An 18666-nucleotide genomic window follows, 5' to 3' on the forward strand; every position below is an offset into this window, starting at 1 on the left:
GATAAATTAAAAAAAAATAATAATTTAAAGTTATGTCAGAAAACTAATTTTTGGTCATTTTAAGATATACAGAAACAAACAATATTTAAAATTTTTAATTAAGATATTGAAGAACAAATACTTGTTACAGAATAAAAAAAAAAAATAAACCAATCATATGTAGTAAAATAGAGTTCAAGCCAACTCCTAACTAATAAAATCTGTACTGCAGCTGTTAGATTTGTTGACATTTTATTTGGATCCGTAATCTAGGATTTAACATCAAAAAAATGAATAGTCCATCAAAAAATTTAGACCAAGCAAATCAAAGTATTAGAGAAGCTGAAAAATTGTACGAAAGATATCAGTTTTTCTTTAATTCGTTCCCTTAATTATTAAAATTGTTAATTTCAAAATAATTTGAGATTACGTACGATAAATATAATTTTACTTCTCTTTACTTCAGCTCTGAGTGCTAAAATAGAAAGATTACTTATATAAACATTTGTTATTTTGTAAGGCCTTGGAGTTTTGCAGATTTTGTATTATAAATTAAAAGTTGAAGTACCTCTGTCGAAAGCATAACTTAATGTTTAAAATTTCTTTTGTTCGATATGAAAAGTCTTTATTTGCATAATTCACCGTTTAAATTTTAAAAAAACGCTTTGAAATAAGTAGCATTATGGATTATATCTTAAGAAGTCGCTATCTTTTTCTCTAATTTAATATCCAATATATATAGTATTTATATGGTTAAACTGTGTTGCTAAACTAAAAAGGAAACTTTTGCTTGAATTTTCATTTCTGGATGTTGAATGTGCATATTTTTCATTGTTTACTAGTATCTTATGTACACTTAAAAGTTTCAGAAAAGTCTATATATCAGCTTATTATAATATTAATTGTATGTTGCCAGGAGATATTTCCGTATTGTGATCTGTCGAGCCAACTATAATCGCGAAGATGCCAAACAAATTTTAAACTTTCAAATCGCTGCCTGGAAGTTGCAAAAAGCTTGGCGATTATTCTGTCACAGATTACGATACGAAAATCTCCCCTGTTGCCAACAAGGATAAAAAATTTGGCATTTAATGTAATGCTGAAAATTGAGCAGCTATGTATGAAATATGTTTTCTTTTTCATATTTTGGACAGGCATGGTTTGCCACTATTAGTTGGGGGATATTTCCGTATTGTGATCTGTCGCGCCAACTTCAATCTCCAAGGTGCCAAATAGATTTTAAACTTGCAATATTTTTTTAAAAAAAACATGCAGATGTTTGCTCGGGGGTGGCTACGAGTTATACCTTTTGAGTTGGTCCCTTTCTGTGATTTTTTTTTTGTTTGCTACTCGCGGGCCATTGCCCGGAAGTTTCCAAGACTTGGCGATTATTCTACCACAGATCACGATACGGAAATCTCCCCATTATTTGGAAATCACTATTACACTTCTCGATTTCTAGGGTCAAAAAAAATTTCTTATCTCTTAGCTATATTAGCATTACTAATTACAGAATAACTATATTAGTACCTATGACCACAGAAATTTTTAATTAGTATAACAATAGCAATAATACCTGTTGCCACACTCCTCACCTGGGGCAATGATAATACGGCAAATTTTCCAAGTCTTCCCAAAAAAGGAATTAAGTCTATAACTGTACTGTATTTATTTGGTACAACCAATAGGTTTTTACTTTATTTTTAAGAAGAAATACATAAATATGGCATTTGTTAATTGCCATACACAAATAATAATAACTAGGATGGTAACTATTCATGCATGTGAGAGCCATAGGTATTCTCTGCACTTATTTTTTTCATAAGACTGTTGCTTGGTATTTCCTTCATTAATATTTTTTTTGATCAAATATGATTAATTACAATCAAAATGCTTGTTAAAATAAAATTTGTGTTTCCATAAAAAATTGTATGATAGAGCGCAATTTTTCTTTGGTCATCAATTCTGTAATTTTTCTAAAGGAAAGAAAAGAAAAAAAATAATATATTTCCTTCTTGCAAAATATAAAGCATGAAGCAATTATAACTAGTTTATGCTATTCTAGAATTCTAATCTATCATTTCCAAAAAAGAAAGAAAAAAAAAACATGATTTAAAGATGTCTAATTTTGATACCTATGCATTTTTATGGTACAAACATGACAGAAAAAAAACTATTTTGCTGAGTTCTAGATTTGTTTTTACATTAGTTTTGCAACTATTTATTAAAAATATGTTTTTTCCTTCATTTGCTTTTTGTTGTATTTTTCATGCAAGTTTTATTTATTTATTACTTTTTTTAAGGAAGTAAGGATTATTTGTTTGAATGGATGTTAAAATATATTTTGCAACCTGAGTACAATAAAATTGTTATATCTAGCAATTTTCTAATGTATATAGCCTCCTGAATGATCATAAATTTTGAGATTAAAATATAAATTTATAAAACCTAATCTAAATTCTAAAATGTATTAAAATCTTGAACTGCTAAGTTAGGCAAATGAAAAGCTAGCCTATTGGAAATCCTAGTCACTAAATTGTTTTCATTTACAAACATGTAGTAAAATAAAATTGTATAAATTAAGTTTAATATTTTCTGAATATGCTAGTATATTAAGACTAAGATCTTAAAGTATTAAAACTTTAATCTTTCATTGACAGTATTTTAAGAGAACCCTATATTAAATTAATATCTTTCATTTATATATTGCTGGTATTCTAAAATAGTAATTTCATGTATACTATTGTAAATAAAACTTTAGTTACCAATTGGATTTTGAATAATACAGAAAAAAAATTTTTAGTCATCTGATTTTATACTTATACATTGCTTTATTTTATAGTTTGAAGACTTCATTTTTAAAATGGAAGCCTGACTATGACAATGCAGCTAGTGAATATGTAAAAGCTGGTGAGTTTATTTTCTTTGCAGTAATAATGTATACTATTTCTGATTGAAAACAGTGACTTGTTAGGCACTTTTTGATCTTTTTTTTTTTAATGCAATATCTACCTAGCCAGCTGACCAAGCTGTCAGCTTACCTAACTGCAAAGCCGATGATTGTTAGTTCAAATTCAGGGTGAAATGAGAATGTAGACAAGAGCAATAATATGTGAGGTTAAATCTCGCTGATCACACACTAACCAAATTAGTTATTAAACTAATTAGGATTGTTGCCAAGTTTAACCAAAAACTGTAGTTCCAAAATTCTGATTAGAATTTATATTTCACGTAATTTTTACCAATATAATCAGTGAATAGCAAATCTGTGTCTTCACATTTAAAAAGGATTAGTTTTAGTGCGGCAGAGATGCATGCATTTGAAAGTTTTTGTTTTTGATGTTACATTGTTAAGATCAAAGCAAGTTGTTTTACATATTAACTGATTACATTCCAACAATATATCACCAATCTTTTTCATATAATAAACAAATTATATGAAATAAATTTTGTGATGCCTAATCGTGATTAATATTTGTGTGAATCTCTCACAATTAAATTAATATTTTTGTTATTAAAGCTTATGTTACAACATTACAACATCAAACATTATGTTATCTTTCGTATTGTGGTGGCAAAAGTTTTTCATAAAAAACAGTCTGTACAAATTATAGATTCAAGAATTAAAATTTTCCAAAATATATTTTTAACTTTTTTTTTATTTACCAAACATTAAAAAAAAAAAAAAAAAAACATTTAAGTGCAATGAAAAAACTATTTCCTTCTCACTGTTAGAAGGACGTTCAAAAATTTTTATTCTTTGCAATATTAAAAATTTTCTCATTTTAAAGATTGGTCTAAATATTGGGTAAACTGCATTCTAACTGATAAATCCATTAGAATTTTAGATAATATGTTTTCTCTCTCAACGAAATATAATAAGTTTATAGAGTTCTAAACAATATTTTCTGAAATTCAATATTTATCTGAAATGATTACTTTTTTTTATTGTAATGCATTGTATTTCTTAATATACTATAGTACGTAGATCCGATATTTTTTATTGCATTAATACAATATATTAGCACATGTTTATAAGTTATTAAACAAACATTTCTTCTAAGAACATATAAATAAGTAAGAAGGAAGTTATGTTGATTCATCTAATGAAACCAATTTAATTTTTACCAAACATTAATTATTTTATGATTTTCTTTTAAGGTAAGTAAAATTTTTAAATTAAGTTCTGACAAGCTTTTTACTATCAGAATAAGTTAATTCTAATTTTATGTAATACATACAACTGTTAGTAAATTGTATTAAATGATTTTTTTATTTTTAGCTACCCATTTCAAATCTGGCAAGCTTTATACTGAAAGCAGAGATAGTTTTATGAAAGCTGCTGACTGTTATGCTAAAAATAACTCGTATCCTTATTGTGTATCATTATTTGATGCATCTTTTTAATCATACAATTAACCCCGTTTAAAGCCATCATCGGTTCCAGCAAAATCTATGCAATTAAGTGGGTTATTGGATTAAAAGGGGAATGCAATATTCATTCTTAAATTCTAAATTTTTGTGAAATTTTACTTTTTAATGGTATTTAATGCATAGTATAGTGTTTTGATTAAATAAACTCTGTTTTATGAACAATAAATAATTATAATTAAAACTGATTGTTTTTGTATCATAAAATATAAATGTCATTTAAAGTTACATAAAAATAAATCAATGTTAGTGAAAAGTATAATATAGATACTAAAATATTATTTGTTCCCTTCCAAAAAAATCTATTATTGAAAACTGTTTTTATGCCCTTTAATTCATCAATTTATGATAAATAGATTTTCCCTTTTGGTTTCTGCTTATACTTTCATGACCTTTGTGCTTCTTTCAAATACATTCGGAATTTGTTTTATTTTTATGTACTTATTTATTTTTTTCTAATCCTCAAAACTTAAGAAATTTTAAATCAATGTGCTATTTTAGTTTGGGATTTTTTTTAATTTATTGTTTCTAAGATTCATTTTTTTTCTTTTTTTCTTCTTCCGATTAATTCAAATCATTCCTTTTCACTCTCAACTTGCAACCAACTCAGAGTTATTCACTGGATTAAGCAATGATTATTCCACTTAAGAGAAAGACACACTGTACTCTAGTGTGTTAGGTTTGTGAAACTTTTTCTTATCAAAGCTAATAGTGCAGTAGGAGGGGACCACAAGTCTTAACCACAAAACAAATCATTCTGTACCTTTTGTACATTCTAAACGATGTGTGAGTGAAATAAGCCAAAGAAGGGTGAAACTCCCTTCCTTTATTTCAATGTATAACTGGCAGCAAGATTTGATTAATTTTTCAACTTTACTCCTAACACCTGTTTAGACCAATTAATGAACAGTTAAGTCTCTATTGAAGTGACCACCTATTACAACCTTATCTTAACTGAAAAACAGAAATTCCAGTTTAGCTGGAGAAACATTTCTCAAAAATAAAAATTCATTTCAGTACCTCCTCTTTATGCAATTAGGCACGGACATAAATAATCAAATACTCCTATAAACGGGGAAGTTTAGCATTGGTTTCATATAAAATGATTTGGTTCCATAAAATTTTATTTGTATAAGCGGGTTATTTGGTTATCCGATATGCCATTAAATGGGGACGACTGTATTATTCTCTGTTATAAATTACCATTAGAAATTATATTATTTCATTTTATATTGTTTCATTCTAATCTGAACTGATTTATATGCTTGATAGTTTAAATACTACATATGCAAGAAATATTATCTAAGTATATGGAATAATACTTCAAGTATATAAAATATACTGGATTGACTTGTAAAAATATACATTTGTCTGTAAAAATATTTATTAAGTCTTAAGATTGTGAGTTATATTTCTGCTGTATAAGGTTTTTCTATCACATAAATATATTACTTTATATTTTGTTTCATATTTTATTTTATTACATGCATTAAAATAAAAAAGGATAAGTTTTAACATCAAGAAATTTATTATATATTGTTTAACTAATATAAATCTAAAATCATTAGTAGTTTTCTGTGTTTATATTTTATATATCTGCAACTAATATATAATTACATTTTTTCCAATGCTTTAAGAAGCTAAAAAAAATTTTTATGCTCCCTTGTTTTATAATTTTTACCTATTTTACAAAAGCTTTAAAGTAATTATGTTTAAATTTTATTGCAGAATGTTTCCTAATTTTGATTTTAGTTTTATTTTATTACTCTAGTTATTTCATTACTTTGTATTGGTTTTTAAATATTTAAATATAATTTAGTCTATAAGTTTTTTTTTTTTGTTGTTGTCCTTAATTTAAGAAAGTTTCTTCTCAGCTGCAAAGTAAGTACTTAATAAAAAAAATTTAATTTGTATAAATTTTTTTGACATTGTTTTAAAAAAAAATTATTTTAGGAACTATGAGCAGGCAGCTTTGATCTCTAAATGTATGGAGGATTACAAGACTGCTATTGACTTGATTCATCGAGCATGTCAACTATTTAGAGAGCATGGTACACCCGATACTGCAGCTTTAACATTGGACAGGGGAGCAAAGTATTTATATATATTTCTTTTCACTTTATAAGTTTGCCATCTTTGATAATTTCAATTGCTCATTTTAATAGTTTAAAAATAATACTTGCACCACATTGAATTTGCAACTTTGCAACAATTCTTTTAATGTATTAAACAAACAGGTATACCATGGTGCGTAGCGTTTTTAAAAAGTGCCTAATTTTCCCTTTTCAAAACTGAGATTTTTTTTTTTTACCATGTCAATTTTCTCCACATGTTATGCAAAAGCGTGCTTTTCACATTGTTTTATTCAACGTTTTCACATTTCATTTCAGTGTACCATCGGTCCATAGCGTATGTAAGCGCCAATCATTTTGCATGTTTGATCAAATACTTGCGAGTCTGTATGTGTATCTACTGAGCTGGGTTTGGTGAGATTATTGCCTTCTCATGTGCAACTCTGCTGCATTTTGCAAGATATTCTCAATTTCAGATTTCATTTACCACCCTCTAATATGAAAAATCTCTCGATCATTTTATAACCGCTAATATAATCAAGAAAAGAGTTTTTTGTTAGGAACTAGTTATTTTCTCATGATCATCTAAAGTCTTTAAAAATTATTTTGCATTTTGTTAATGTATATAGTGCTTAAAAATATTTTTGAGTGCTTAAAAAGTACTTAAAAGGTGCTTATTTTTTGTTGAAAGATTTGGCTGCGCACCCTGATTACTGTTCTAATCTAACTTACATGTTTTAAAGCAAGTTTCTTGACATATCTGCCTGAAACACGTTTTGTCACAAAAAATAGAAAGTTTATCGTGAATTTTTTTTTTCGTTAAAGAAGTAAATGGTAAATTTTTATGATTGCTAAATCTTTTATGTAATAGGATTTTAATGCCAGATATATGTTCAATTTGATTCTACAAGAAAATCTGTACTAGGATTATTGAATCAGTTTCTTTTCTTTTTTTAAGTTACTTCTCAAAAAATATTCTTGAAATAAGCTTTTTTTTTTTTTTTCAGAATGGTTGAAAGTAAAAACCCTGAAGTAGCTTTACAACTTTATATAAAAGCCGCAGATGTAGTTATGGTAAATATAACTTTATTTATTTTATCATTATTACTTTATGTTTATTGTATTTTTTTCAGTTGTGATTCAAAATATTAGAATTATTTCGTTTGTATGAATATTTCAATAAAGAAGTTTTATTTAAGTGTCATTCATCAAATAACAGAAAATAATACTCTCTGTAAAATAATAATTTTAAATAAAAGGTTAAATATTAATAATTTTGTTCAATAATAAATAATTTATGTATTACAATGCAAATTGTAAATAATTAGTTGGCAGAAAAATCTCAATTCATTTCTTGTAGTTCAAAATTTGAATCTTTTTCTTGTAATTTGCAATAATATTTATATATTTTTATTTTAAGCTATGATGTAATTAAATGAAAGTCTAAACAAATTGTTTATTTCTCTTAAATAAGGCAGCTTAAAATTAAATTTGAAACAAATGGGATTTTAAAGAGGATGTGAAATGATTTATTAAATTATTCTTTGTCTGCGAAATTCATTTTTTTTTTCAAACATTAGTGCAATTTTAAATTTTATCTGATGATTTCTTACAGATGTAACAAATGAAACTTTAAAGCAAATGATTTATTCCTTAAATCCTTTTATATCTTTTTTAAAGCAATTTTATTGTATTAAAATATTTTATACTGTTATAAAAACTGTGTTTAACACTACCTATTTCTCATCAAAATAAAATCTTTGAAGTTACACATCGTGGTATGTGCTTTGCACTTGTGTTTTTAAGTTGCAAAGTTTAGAAGTATTGGAGAGAAATATCATGGGTTTTTGTAATTACTAAATTTTAAAGTTATTACATGTAAGTTACATTTATTTATAAAATTTAACACTTTTTAATGCAAACTATTTAATTAAAACAATTTTGCTTAAGCAGTTTCATGTCGCTGTTCTTAAATTATCTTGTAACCAGAGTAATAACCTGAGAAATTTTGTTAAAATGTAATACCCTTTAAATAATAATAATGAAGGCTTTTGACACATTAAAAGAAAGTGGTAGGTAAAAAAAATTGTATTATGTACTAGGTGAAAAAAATTGTATTATGAAATTTTCATTAATTAGTGAAAACAATCATATTATTCTGTTGCTAATATTGTTTTAATTGTCATTCTTTGAAGAAGTTTAAAAATTTTGTCTTTTTAATTTTAGATAGAAGATCGGCCCACACAAGCTTCAGAATTTGTTGGGAAAGCTGCTAGGATTTTGGTCAAGCTTAGAAGGTATAATAACTATTAAATTTTGGTTATAATTGTACTTGATCAATATAGACTCTCAAACATTTATATTAGCTTTCTAAATATCTAACTGTACACTTGTCTCTAAGTGCATTCTCTTTCTTTATCAAATCTAAAACTAGTTACTACGAGACATACCAGTTGTTCCAAAATTGTTAAATGTTAATATTACCCTTCAAAAATTATATTTGCTCCAAAATATTTTTTTTCTTGATTTCTGGTTTCCTAAACTCAAACTTACCTGTTCCATAATGTATTACTTTCCTTATTCAAAATTCAATAAAGATATTGTATTCATTTTAATACCACCTTCTTTTTATTTATTTATTATTTTACTTTCATTTAGTTTATTTTTTTAATGAAAAAAGTAAACTGTGTTTTCTTATGATTGTATTACTTTGGATTTATCATGCAATATATTTTTCTTGTTAAACATTTACATTATTTTTTCAGAAAAATATGCTTGTTCCAAAGTTTATATTTTTTCTTTTCCTTTATTCAAATGAACTCCTATTTTATGAATTTTATGAACCTATTAATGAACTATTTAATGAACCTATTTAATGAACCTATTTAATTTAATTTAACAACCTATTTAATGAACTTTTATTTTAATAAAACTCATTTTTCTTAAGTTTACATATTTTGTTAAAGCAAAAGTGTGAACAAAAGAAACAAACCATTTTGATTTATGATTGTGTTAGCTTTTAATTTACTATGCAATGTATTTTTATCATTGAATTTTTCAAAAAATTTAAAAAGATGAGATATTGTTGTGCTTATTCTTTTTATCTTTTAAATCTTGAATTTATTGACAAATAAATAAATTATTTCTTGGCTAAACTCTTAATAAAATCGGTTCACCTTTGAATCCTAATATCGGTTAATTGGATCGAAACAGCTATAACAAATCATTAAAGGGAATCATTTTCTCGTTCAAGTTAAATCGAAGAATTGAGTACTATTGAAAAAAGGTATTGATAATACTCAATACTATCAAAACAACTTATTGATACTTAAGAAAACACTATACCATGGTAGAGACTTTTCATTGCTAATTCTCTTTCATCTCCATAAGTAATTTAAAATTTATAGTGTTAAAAAAGTAAGTTTAGACAAACCTAGAATAAGCCATTAAGTTCCAAATACTGAAGAGAAATTTTCAAAATACTGATTACTTTGTTCCAAATAAATTTTTCCCCCTTATTTCAGATTAACTGCTCAATACTATATTAATTTCCTCATTCAGACTCCAAAATTGCAGTTAAGATCTCTAACAGTGAGTTTGAGCCATGCAAATAATACCAATTTCTTCTTTTTATTAGATTCTGCTTCTTATTCCTTTATATATATAAAAAAATGATTTATTTAATGATTGTGTTGTTAGACTTGTCTAACTTTTAAAATAAATTTTCGTTGACATAAACATTTTTGATACTTATATTTGTTATGCTTCTCAGATCTTATTTTTTTAATGAAAATCTTGGTTCATGTATAAAAATAGCTTATATGAAGAATATGAGGATGCATTTTGCTTTTCATTCATTTGTTTTAAATGTAGAGAGAAAAATGAAATGAAGTAGTCTGCTATTTTTCAGCTTTGTTGTCTTTCAACATAATTCATAAAACACCTTTCATAAAACACCTTTCATAATACTCATCTAACTGTTAATGATAATTATTCTTCTAAATTGTTAGGTTTGATGATGCAGCAGACATGGTTAAGAAAGAAATGGAATATCATCTACAAACTAATAATACAAGAGCTGCTGGGCGGCTTGTAGTAGCACAGGTTTTGATTCATTTAATGAGAGAGGATTATGTTGCTGCTGATAAAGCTTTCAAAGAAGGCTGCAAGTATGTATCACTCTTGATGACTCACATTGAAATCTTTGCTAAGAGTATTCATTTATGAGTAGAACTTTAATTTGTAATGAATACCATTATATTGCTATGTGTGCTTCTTAGATGATGCTTATTTTGTAATAATGATTTTCTAATGTAAGCCTGGTTTAACAACTACTGGAAAAGAGATAATTCTTGGAACTCTGGCTGAAATAGAATCTCATTTTTATTCATCATTATTCACACCTTTCTTTTAATTTTTAATCAGTTAACGGTCTGTTCAAATATAACATAAGTACCTAACTGAAAGAAGGGTTTGTATTATGCTTATTTTTGCTGAGAATTGCAGCAAAAGTGGTATGAATTTTGTTTTGAAGCATGAATTTAGTTTTTTGCAAAGTTGCATCCTCGATCTGAATTCAATCTTAAAATTAGAATACTACAGTTGATGCCAAAGTTAAAGTAAAAGACAAACGGAGAGAGGGGTGTTACAACTTTCTTTTGCAAGATTATAATTTTCTTATCTCTGCTGACACAGGAGAAAGAAGAGTTTGAAATGGCTAAAAGCATACTTACATAATGTTTGAACAATATATTTTTTAGGTATATAACAGTATATGCATAATATTTTTATGTGATTGTTTATTTATTTATTAGAAAAGTAACGATTCACACAACTTTGATAAACCTATTTTTTATTGTTACCAGTTTCACAATATTTTAATGTTAAAGAGATTTTTTTTCTAAAATATAACAATTTATTTATTAATTTTTTCTTACAAATTAGCACATTTAATAGAAGTAATAGGAAGTAACTGACTAATCTACAAAAATGCACTAATTCTTTTTACCTTATTTTGGAAATTTCTAAAACATTTAACAACTTGAATATTAGAAATATAGGTAAAGCTGATAAAATTTGTATAAAAAATTTATATTTAAGAAATTAAGTACAGTCTTTAGCACACTAATTAGAAGAAAATAATTTTGTAATCAAAAATCAAGAAGAAAAAGCTGAATTTGTAAAAGAATTTAGTCTTTTCTTTCAAAAATTACTTCTTTTTATTTCAAGTTTTGCACTCTATATTTGCAATTAAATTATTTTATTAATATTCGTTTTTTCATGTAAAAAATGCATATAAAAATACCAAGACACTTCTATTGAAAAATATAAAAATAGTTGAAAAATAAAGTTTTCTTTTTCTAGTATGATTTAATTTTGTAGGGAAATATCAAAGAAAATAATAGCTAGCATACTCAGGAGATATTTTAGCTTTATATAATAGCTTAATAAATTAGCTAATATTTAGCTTAATTAATTAAAGTTTATTTCACATCATTGTTTTTTTAATGTAATGCAATAAATATTGCTTTTTTGTAAATTTTGATCTTATATGGATAATTATTTAACTTTATACAGAATAAACTGTATAATTGATGGTTAAAGAGGCACATTTAAAAGAGAAATTTTCCGAAATCTTTCAAGTACACTGCACCATGGTTGAGGCCTTAAAAGTTTTTAATCATCAGTGCTAAGTACTGATGATAATGATGCTTGTCTCCATACCTGCCAAGTCTCCTGTTTTTTAAGGGAGACTCCTGTTTCTTACGACTATCTCCTGTTTACCGTATATTCTCAAATTTCTCTATATTTGTTGAAGAAATTTTAAAAAAAACATTTTTGGCAATAAAATATCTGCTGATGGCAAAAATACTTCTCTTATTCCTCAACAGCTGGTGCTAATGCAGTGCTGCAGTATGTTGAGTGTTTATAGTTTAAGTAATTATAAATAATGGTTTAAAAAAATCTTCTTTAGATTAAGATTTATATATATATTTTTTTACTTCACTATATGTAAGTGCTTATATTATTTCCAATTTAGAATTTCTCTTTTTGACTTACATGAATATGCATAATGTATCACAACTTTTCTTGCAAACTAAAATATGTCGCTAGTAAAATCTCCATTATTTTATTTCTCCAACGTTGTCAGGTTCAGTTGAGCCATTGTATTCAGTTTCCTCATTGACTTTCAACGAGCTTTACTCCTTCAGGAAAAACAATGACTTAAAGTCTTGGAAGATCCTTCCATTCCATGATTGGTATTGGCAGAGATGTCCTGGGGGCTACATTGGCCTTCCCTGCGATAGAGCCGACCAGACGGCACTGTCGAAGTTTGCCAGCGGCCACCTGAGGAGTGGCTTCTTTTGTAATAGCAACAGGGTTTTCCGGGTTTGTGCAAAGTGCGGAGTGGAAATTGCATCCCCATAGCACTTTCTGGCTTGTCTTCGCATTTCTAAGGAGACTTTCGTGATGTGATATACACATTTCTCGCTCTAAACTTTTTGAGAGTGTATGGACTCGTGGATATGCCTAGCTGCCGCTAGACAGTGAGGGGATTAGTCACACATGCGTTGTCAGGTAAAGTATGAAAACAGCCTTACGCCCCTGATCCACGTTTTATTTTTACATTTCTTACAACTTACAATGATCATTCCTTTGATTTTATATTGTTTACAGGTTTTGAATCTAAAGTACAATATTCTAAATTGTGCAATATATTAATTTTTCTTATTAGTTATTGTGAGAGAGATGAATGCGGCACTCTTTTGGATATATTAGAAGGCTTTGACCAAGGTGACGCTGAACAGCTCAACAGGGGACTTAACAGCCCATTTATAAAGCACATGGATGTAGAGGTAGAAATATTATAGTGTTATAATATTATTTTATACATATATTTCTGCTATGCTCTTTGTTATTCAAATGAAATACATGCATAAAACATAATTTATATTTACCATGCAACTTATATTTATATATTTTTTTCATTCTAGCATATTCTCTTGTCACGTAAAACAATATTTAGAGACCAATTAAATAGTGCTGTGCTAATTTAAGTGTAGTTGCTAATTTAATTCTTATAATAAACTGAAATTAATTTCTTTAGTTGGAAAAAAAGTTTTCCAATGATTACTTTCGCTAATCACAGTTACTGATAATTACTAAAACTGGTTTCTGACATTCATCAAACATAATTGATTCAGAAACTTGCATTTTCTTAATTCTTCTTAATACCGTAATGATTCTAAAATTTTTATACCGTATATTATATTTTTTATTGGAGTATTAGCTAAGGTATTTTAATTAATGTAATTAATTTTTAAAATGTAATAACTAGTTTTATTAATATTTTAAGTTAAATTAATATAGCAATTAATTTTTATTAACATAATGATTTATAATTTTAATATATTTTTATTTGAGTTCAAAGTAATCTTTTCAATACTGTAATAATTTGTAATAAAACTTAAACAGTTTCATGCATCAAAGTTTATTTTATTATTTGGATACTTTTATAAAATATAATAACATTAATTGGTATACATTAAAGCTTATTCTACTTTTGGATACTATAATAAAAGGGATTTTATACAATAGTAATTTATTATTCAACTTATTAAATTTTAATATTCCTATAAAAAGTCATTTTAAAAATTGTTTTTGTTGCTACAGAAACAGAAAGTACTCCTAATAAAAAATAAAATAAAGAAGTATACAGTATAAATAAAGAATACGGAATAAAAAATTCTCCTTGTAGAAATTAAACTGACATTTTATTGTGAAAATTTAGGAAGTTCGACTTTGATTTATTTAAAATATTTTTACATTAATTTTTAGAAAATTCAAGGAACTGACGAATTATTTAACTAATGAAAAAGTTGCCAAATTATAAGTTTAATAACAAAATATATTTTCTAACTATTTATTAATTAATGATTCATATTTAGTTCGCTAGACTCGCTAGAAGCCTGTTAGCTGAAACTGAAGAGTCTGAAAAGGTTGCTAAAAAGAAAACTGCTAATTCCTCTAATGCTCAAGGGCAAGATGAAGAGGATGAATATGCAGAAGGGCTGCTCTAATCATTCCACTAGATTTCCCTCAACTGTATATACTTGTAAATCAAAAGCCTAATTCTCATTGTAGGCATAATGTTATCATTGTGATATTTATTTCGTAATTTATCTTGTTAATTTGTATATTACAACTGAGATTAATTTATACTTAGTCATGAAATCATTAAATATGTGTGTACCTACCTTTGGTTATTTATTTTATTTTGTATAGCTGCATTAAACAGCTGACTCAATTTTAAGTGTAAGATTGTCAGTATTCAACTCCGTAGCTCCGTAATTTTGAACCCAACACATCAGAAGACAAGGGAACTCCTAGATCAAGCATTGGGCATAATTAGCCTTTGTGAAGAACTTTTTGATTGAACTTACCTGAATTTAGGTTGCATGCAGAGGTAAACCTCAACCAGTTAACCAACTCTAACCCATGATCAGTCAACCACTGAGGATATTTCACCTCAGCACTGTGATTGGTGCAAGTTGGGAGTGAAGTATCGACTAGCCACTCCTGGGATTTGGACCTGGGCACCTCATTGGGAGGTGAACACTCTATCTCCTGAGCCACCTTTTACCTGAGTTACTTTTTGATTCTTTACTAAAAAATAACCTCTATGATTACAAATAAAATTCTTAACTATTTTCATAGTGAAATTTTCTAAGAACAGGATTGCAAAGAGCGTGATCTTTTCTGACTTAATCCTGGTCAATATTAAAAAGACTGGCTTTTACTTAAAAAAGGCGGCCTTTATTAACTTTTTTTTTATTCGCAATTAACATGTGTATACTGAAATTCAATTTATTTATTACTATTTGTTAAAAAAAATTTAAAATTTGTTATGATATTATGATGCAGCAATTGTCTAATATTGCAGAAAAATGCTAAAATATATTATTACAGCTAATGTGAATAACAATGGCTAAAATGTTAGTAATTATGATGCATGCCATTCCATTTACTTTGGGTCGTTGGGCTACCGAAGCGGGGGAGCCATTCCCTCTGCAGAGGATCAAAATTGTGATGGCATGTCTTCAGATCATCCTCAGGGATGTTTCCCAGACCGTCGCCAATAGCCCATTGTGCAGCTTTAGTGCGACGTAAATGATCTAATAATACATTTACCTCAAAACAAGCCCAAAATCACTAAACGTATTACAATCATGTTCCAAAATATCCCAATTGTGCAATCGCTTCAAAATAAAAATAAAAATTTAAAAATTATGCTAAATCTTCTTTTCATCAGGTATTTTTGATAAAACTGTAAGATTTCTTCAAAAGAATATCAAAAATATATTCGGTTGTAAAACTTAAAAAAATGATTGATATAATTCCAAGAAGTTGAAAATTATTATTATTAATATTTCTAAAGTTTGAAGCTGTTTCATATTGTTCTTAACACCCTCTGTAATTAATCGAAAAGATTATAGTTTTTCTCATTCTCATTTTATTCTTTTTAATAAAAGCTGTCTTTTTATATTTTAGCTGGTCTCTTCTTAGTGGTTTCAAACAAATAAAAAACCAACCAGTGTTTCTTGGCCTGGCTTAAGTCTAGCAACCCTGTCTATGAGTGTTTTTAAGATAGTAGTGTATTAGTCATAAATCAGGGAGAAGAAGCTGAAAACTTTTGAAAAATTATAATTTCCCATATACTGTAGTAAAAATACAGTTTTTAACATAGACGTCATTGGCAGTGGATATCAGACATTTTAAAACGGTCCCTTTATTATTTCAGACAAATAATAAAACATCGATTTAAATCTAGTTCAGTTAAAGAAAGCTAAAAATTAAAAATAATTAATAATTTTGCAAATATAGAACAATTTTTTTTTAATTTATGTAATTTTGAGCACTTTTGTAACTGTCTGTTTTAATTTTGCCCCTCTTAAAAGTGGGATGTGAGAGACACCCATGAGTTTAAATCTCGCATGTAAAAAGAAAAAGGTTACTACCCAGCAAAAAACTGCTAACTGTAAAAAAACTGCTTTTTCCTCATTAAATTGTTCAATGATAAAGGGCTCGACATTCGTGGGGGGAACTATGACGAGAAATAAAATTGTGATTGTAGGTTTTCGAATCATCCTTAGAGATGTTTCCCAGACTGTCACTAATAGCCCTCTGTGAAGCTCTAGTGCGACGCAAAAAAGTACTACCAAAAGCAACACATCCTCTTGAAAATGGCCATGCGCCTCTTAAATGTTCTGACTAAAAATGACACATGATATGGACTATCTATGAACTTCTACATTTGGAGACTCGGACGCCTAGAGGAACCGCCTTCCTGTCATAAACCCTATGTGCAAACAGTTAGTTTGAACCTTAGCGTGTTTAAAGGAACCTGCAAAATGTCTTGTGGATAGAGCCATTCCCTCACTGTGCCCACCATACTGCTTTGTCCAGGGTGCGAAGCTCAATGCATTCCAATTTATTTACAAAATTGAAAAACTTATTTTGCAGATGATTTGGACTAAAAACGTTACTTCTCTTCCTTACTTCTACATTACCTTACTTCCACATTCCTTACTTCTACATTTATGAGGGCAATGAGGAAGTTGATAGACAGGCCAAATTAGCTGGTCAAAACTCAACAATAGATCTATATGAGTCCCGCAGTGGACTGATCGTTAAGACACGGTTCCCAGCAGATCACCGAAGTCAAGCATCACTGGCTGCGGTCAGTGTGCGGGTGGGTGACCACTTGGATCAGTCTGCGTAGGGACCGAGGGTGTGCGGTATTGGTCCTCGTTAAACTGTGCTACCATAAAGTGCTCGACTTCGCGCGCAGGTCGTCGGGCTACCGAAGCGGGGGTGCCATCCCTTCCGCAGAGGCTCAAAATTGTGATGGCATGTCTTCGGATCATCCTCCGGGATGTTTCCCAGACCGTCGCCAATAGCCCATTGTGCAGCTCTAGTGCGATGTAAATTAACAACTACAGCAACTGTCTAACACAGGGATGGATAAACTACGGCCCGCGGACCAACTGTGGCCCCCCGCGGAGAGAATTTTCAATTGCTGATTCCGTGGCGAATATATATATTATACGTCCATTTTCTTGCCTACTTTGTTTGAAGCTATTTTTGTTCTTTTTTAGCAAAGTACTGGTGACCTTTTTACTTTCTCTATTTTTGTTCTAGAAAACATAAATTGATGGAAATAGCACAGACAGCTTCAATTGGTAAAATGTTGAAAGCAGAAGTTCTGCATAGAATAGCTGTAGATTGACTCCAACGAGGGTTTGTCTTTCTCGAGGAGCAGACATATAGAATCTAATGTAGGTGAATTGTACTTCACATGTGGCAGACTGCGCATTCTGCCGGCGCGAGTTCTATCATTATTAATTGCGCGTGGAGGAAAGATTGCACGCATATAATGTCATAGTAAATAATGGTGAAATTATTAAATACATGAAATAACTAGTGCTTTTTTGAGTTATTTGTAAATTTTTTTATTTTATTTTAGAAGTTTTTACTCGGCCCACCAAACTTTTCTCTCTCGATTTTTTGCCCTCGATCAATAAAGTTTGCCCAACCCTGGTCTAACGCATAAGCGTAGAATTCGAAAACCGTTATATAGTTGCTAATGTTCTTATTTCATTAAAATTCGTTATTATTTCTCACATTTTCTTTTATACCAACATATTTGAATGCGTAATTCTAAGGAAAAGAGCCTTGACAATCAGTGGTGAATCGTGGTAGTGGCAGGGCTGGCTCTCACCAGTGGCGCTAGCTCGAGGGGGTGGGCACAAATATTTTTTGAGCAATGTAGTAGAAGATTTAAACTTGACGGGGGAAAAAAAATAAAAATCGATGCTGAATATAATAATTTTCAATATTTTGCATCTAAACATTTTCCTTGCTTTTCTTTTCATTAGTTACCCTCATCTATCCAGAAATATCCCTCATTGCAACAGGACCGTCCAATGCATCCCACTTCCCAAACTCATCTTCTTTTCTTTGGATTCTCCAATTTCAAAGAGTTGCGTTTATCTTTCCTCTCCCCCATGATGATTTTTATTACATTTTCTCAAAAACACTATTTTGTCTCATTGTAGGAAGTTTAGAACCCCCTATAAGCCCATCACTTTCCCCTGTTTTTTTTCTTCCCAAAGCAAAATTA

The 18666-nt window shown here is 28.5% G+C and overlaps 1 protein-coding gene across 1 annotated transcript; it reads left to right on the plus strand.

Annotated features, from left to right (window-relative positions):
* Nucleotides 1-162: 162 nt before the first annotated feature.
* LOC107451690 (gamma-soluble NSF attachment protein) lies at nucleotides 163-14739 on the plus strand. The gene is made up of 10 exons (XM_016067859.3): nucleotides 163-331; nucleotides 2822-2889; nucleotides 4262-4346; nucleotides 6274-6291; nucleotides 6364-6504; nucleotides 7490-7556; nucleotides 8709-8779; nucleotides 10493-10651; nucleotides 13219-13339; nucleotides 14432-14739. Exons 1-10 carry the CDS (start codon nucleotides 270-272, stop codon nucleotides 14561-14563), a joined length of 924 nt encoding a protein of 307 aa, XP_015923345.1. The 5' UTR covers nucleotides 163-269; the 3' UTR covers nucleotides 14564-14739.
* The last annotated feature ends 3927 nt before the right edge of the window (nucleotides 14740-18666 follow it).

The sequence above is a fragment of the Parasteatoda tepidariorum genome, chromosome 1 (assembly GCF_982258835.1).
Source record: "Parasteatoda tepidariorum strain Cologne lab strain chromosome 1, Ptep-v5.0, whole genome shotgun sequence".
Taxonomy (NCBI): domain Eukaryota; kingdom Metazoa; phylum Arthropoda; class Arachnida; order Araneae; family Theridiidae; genus Parasteatoda; species Parasteatoda tepidariorum.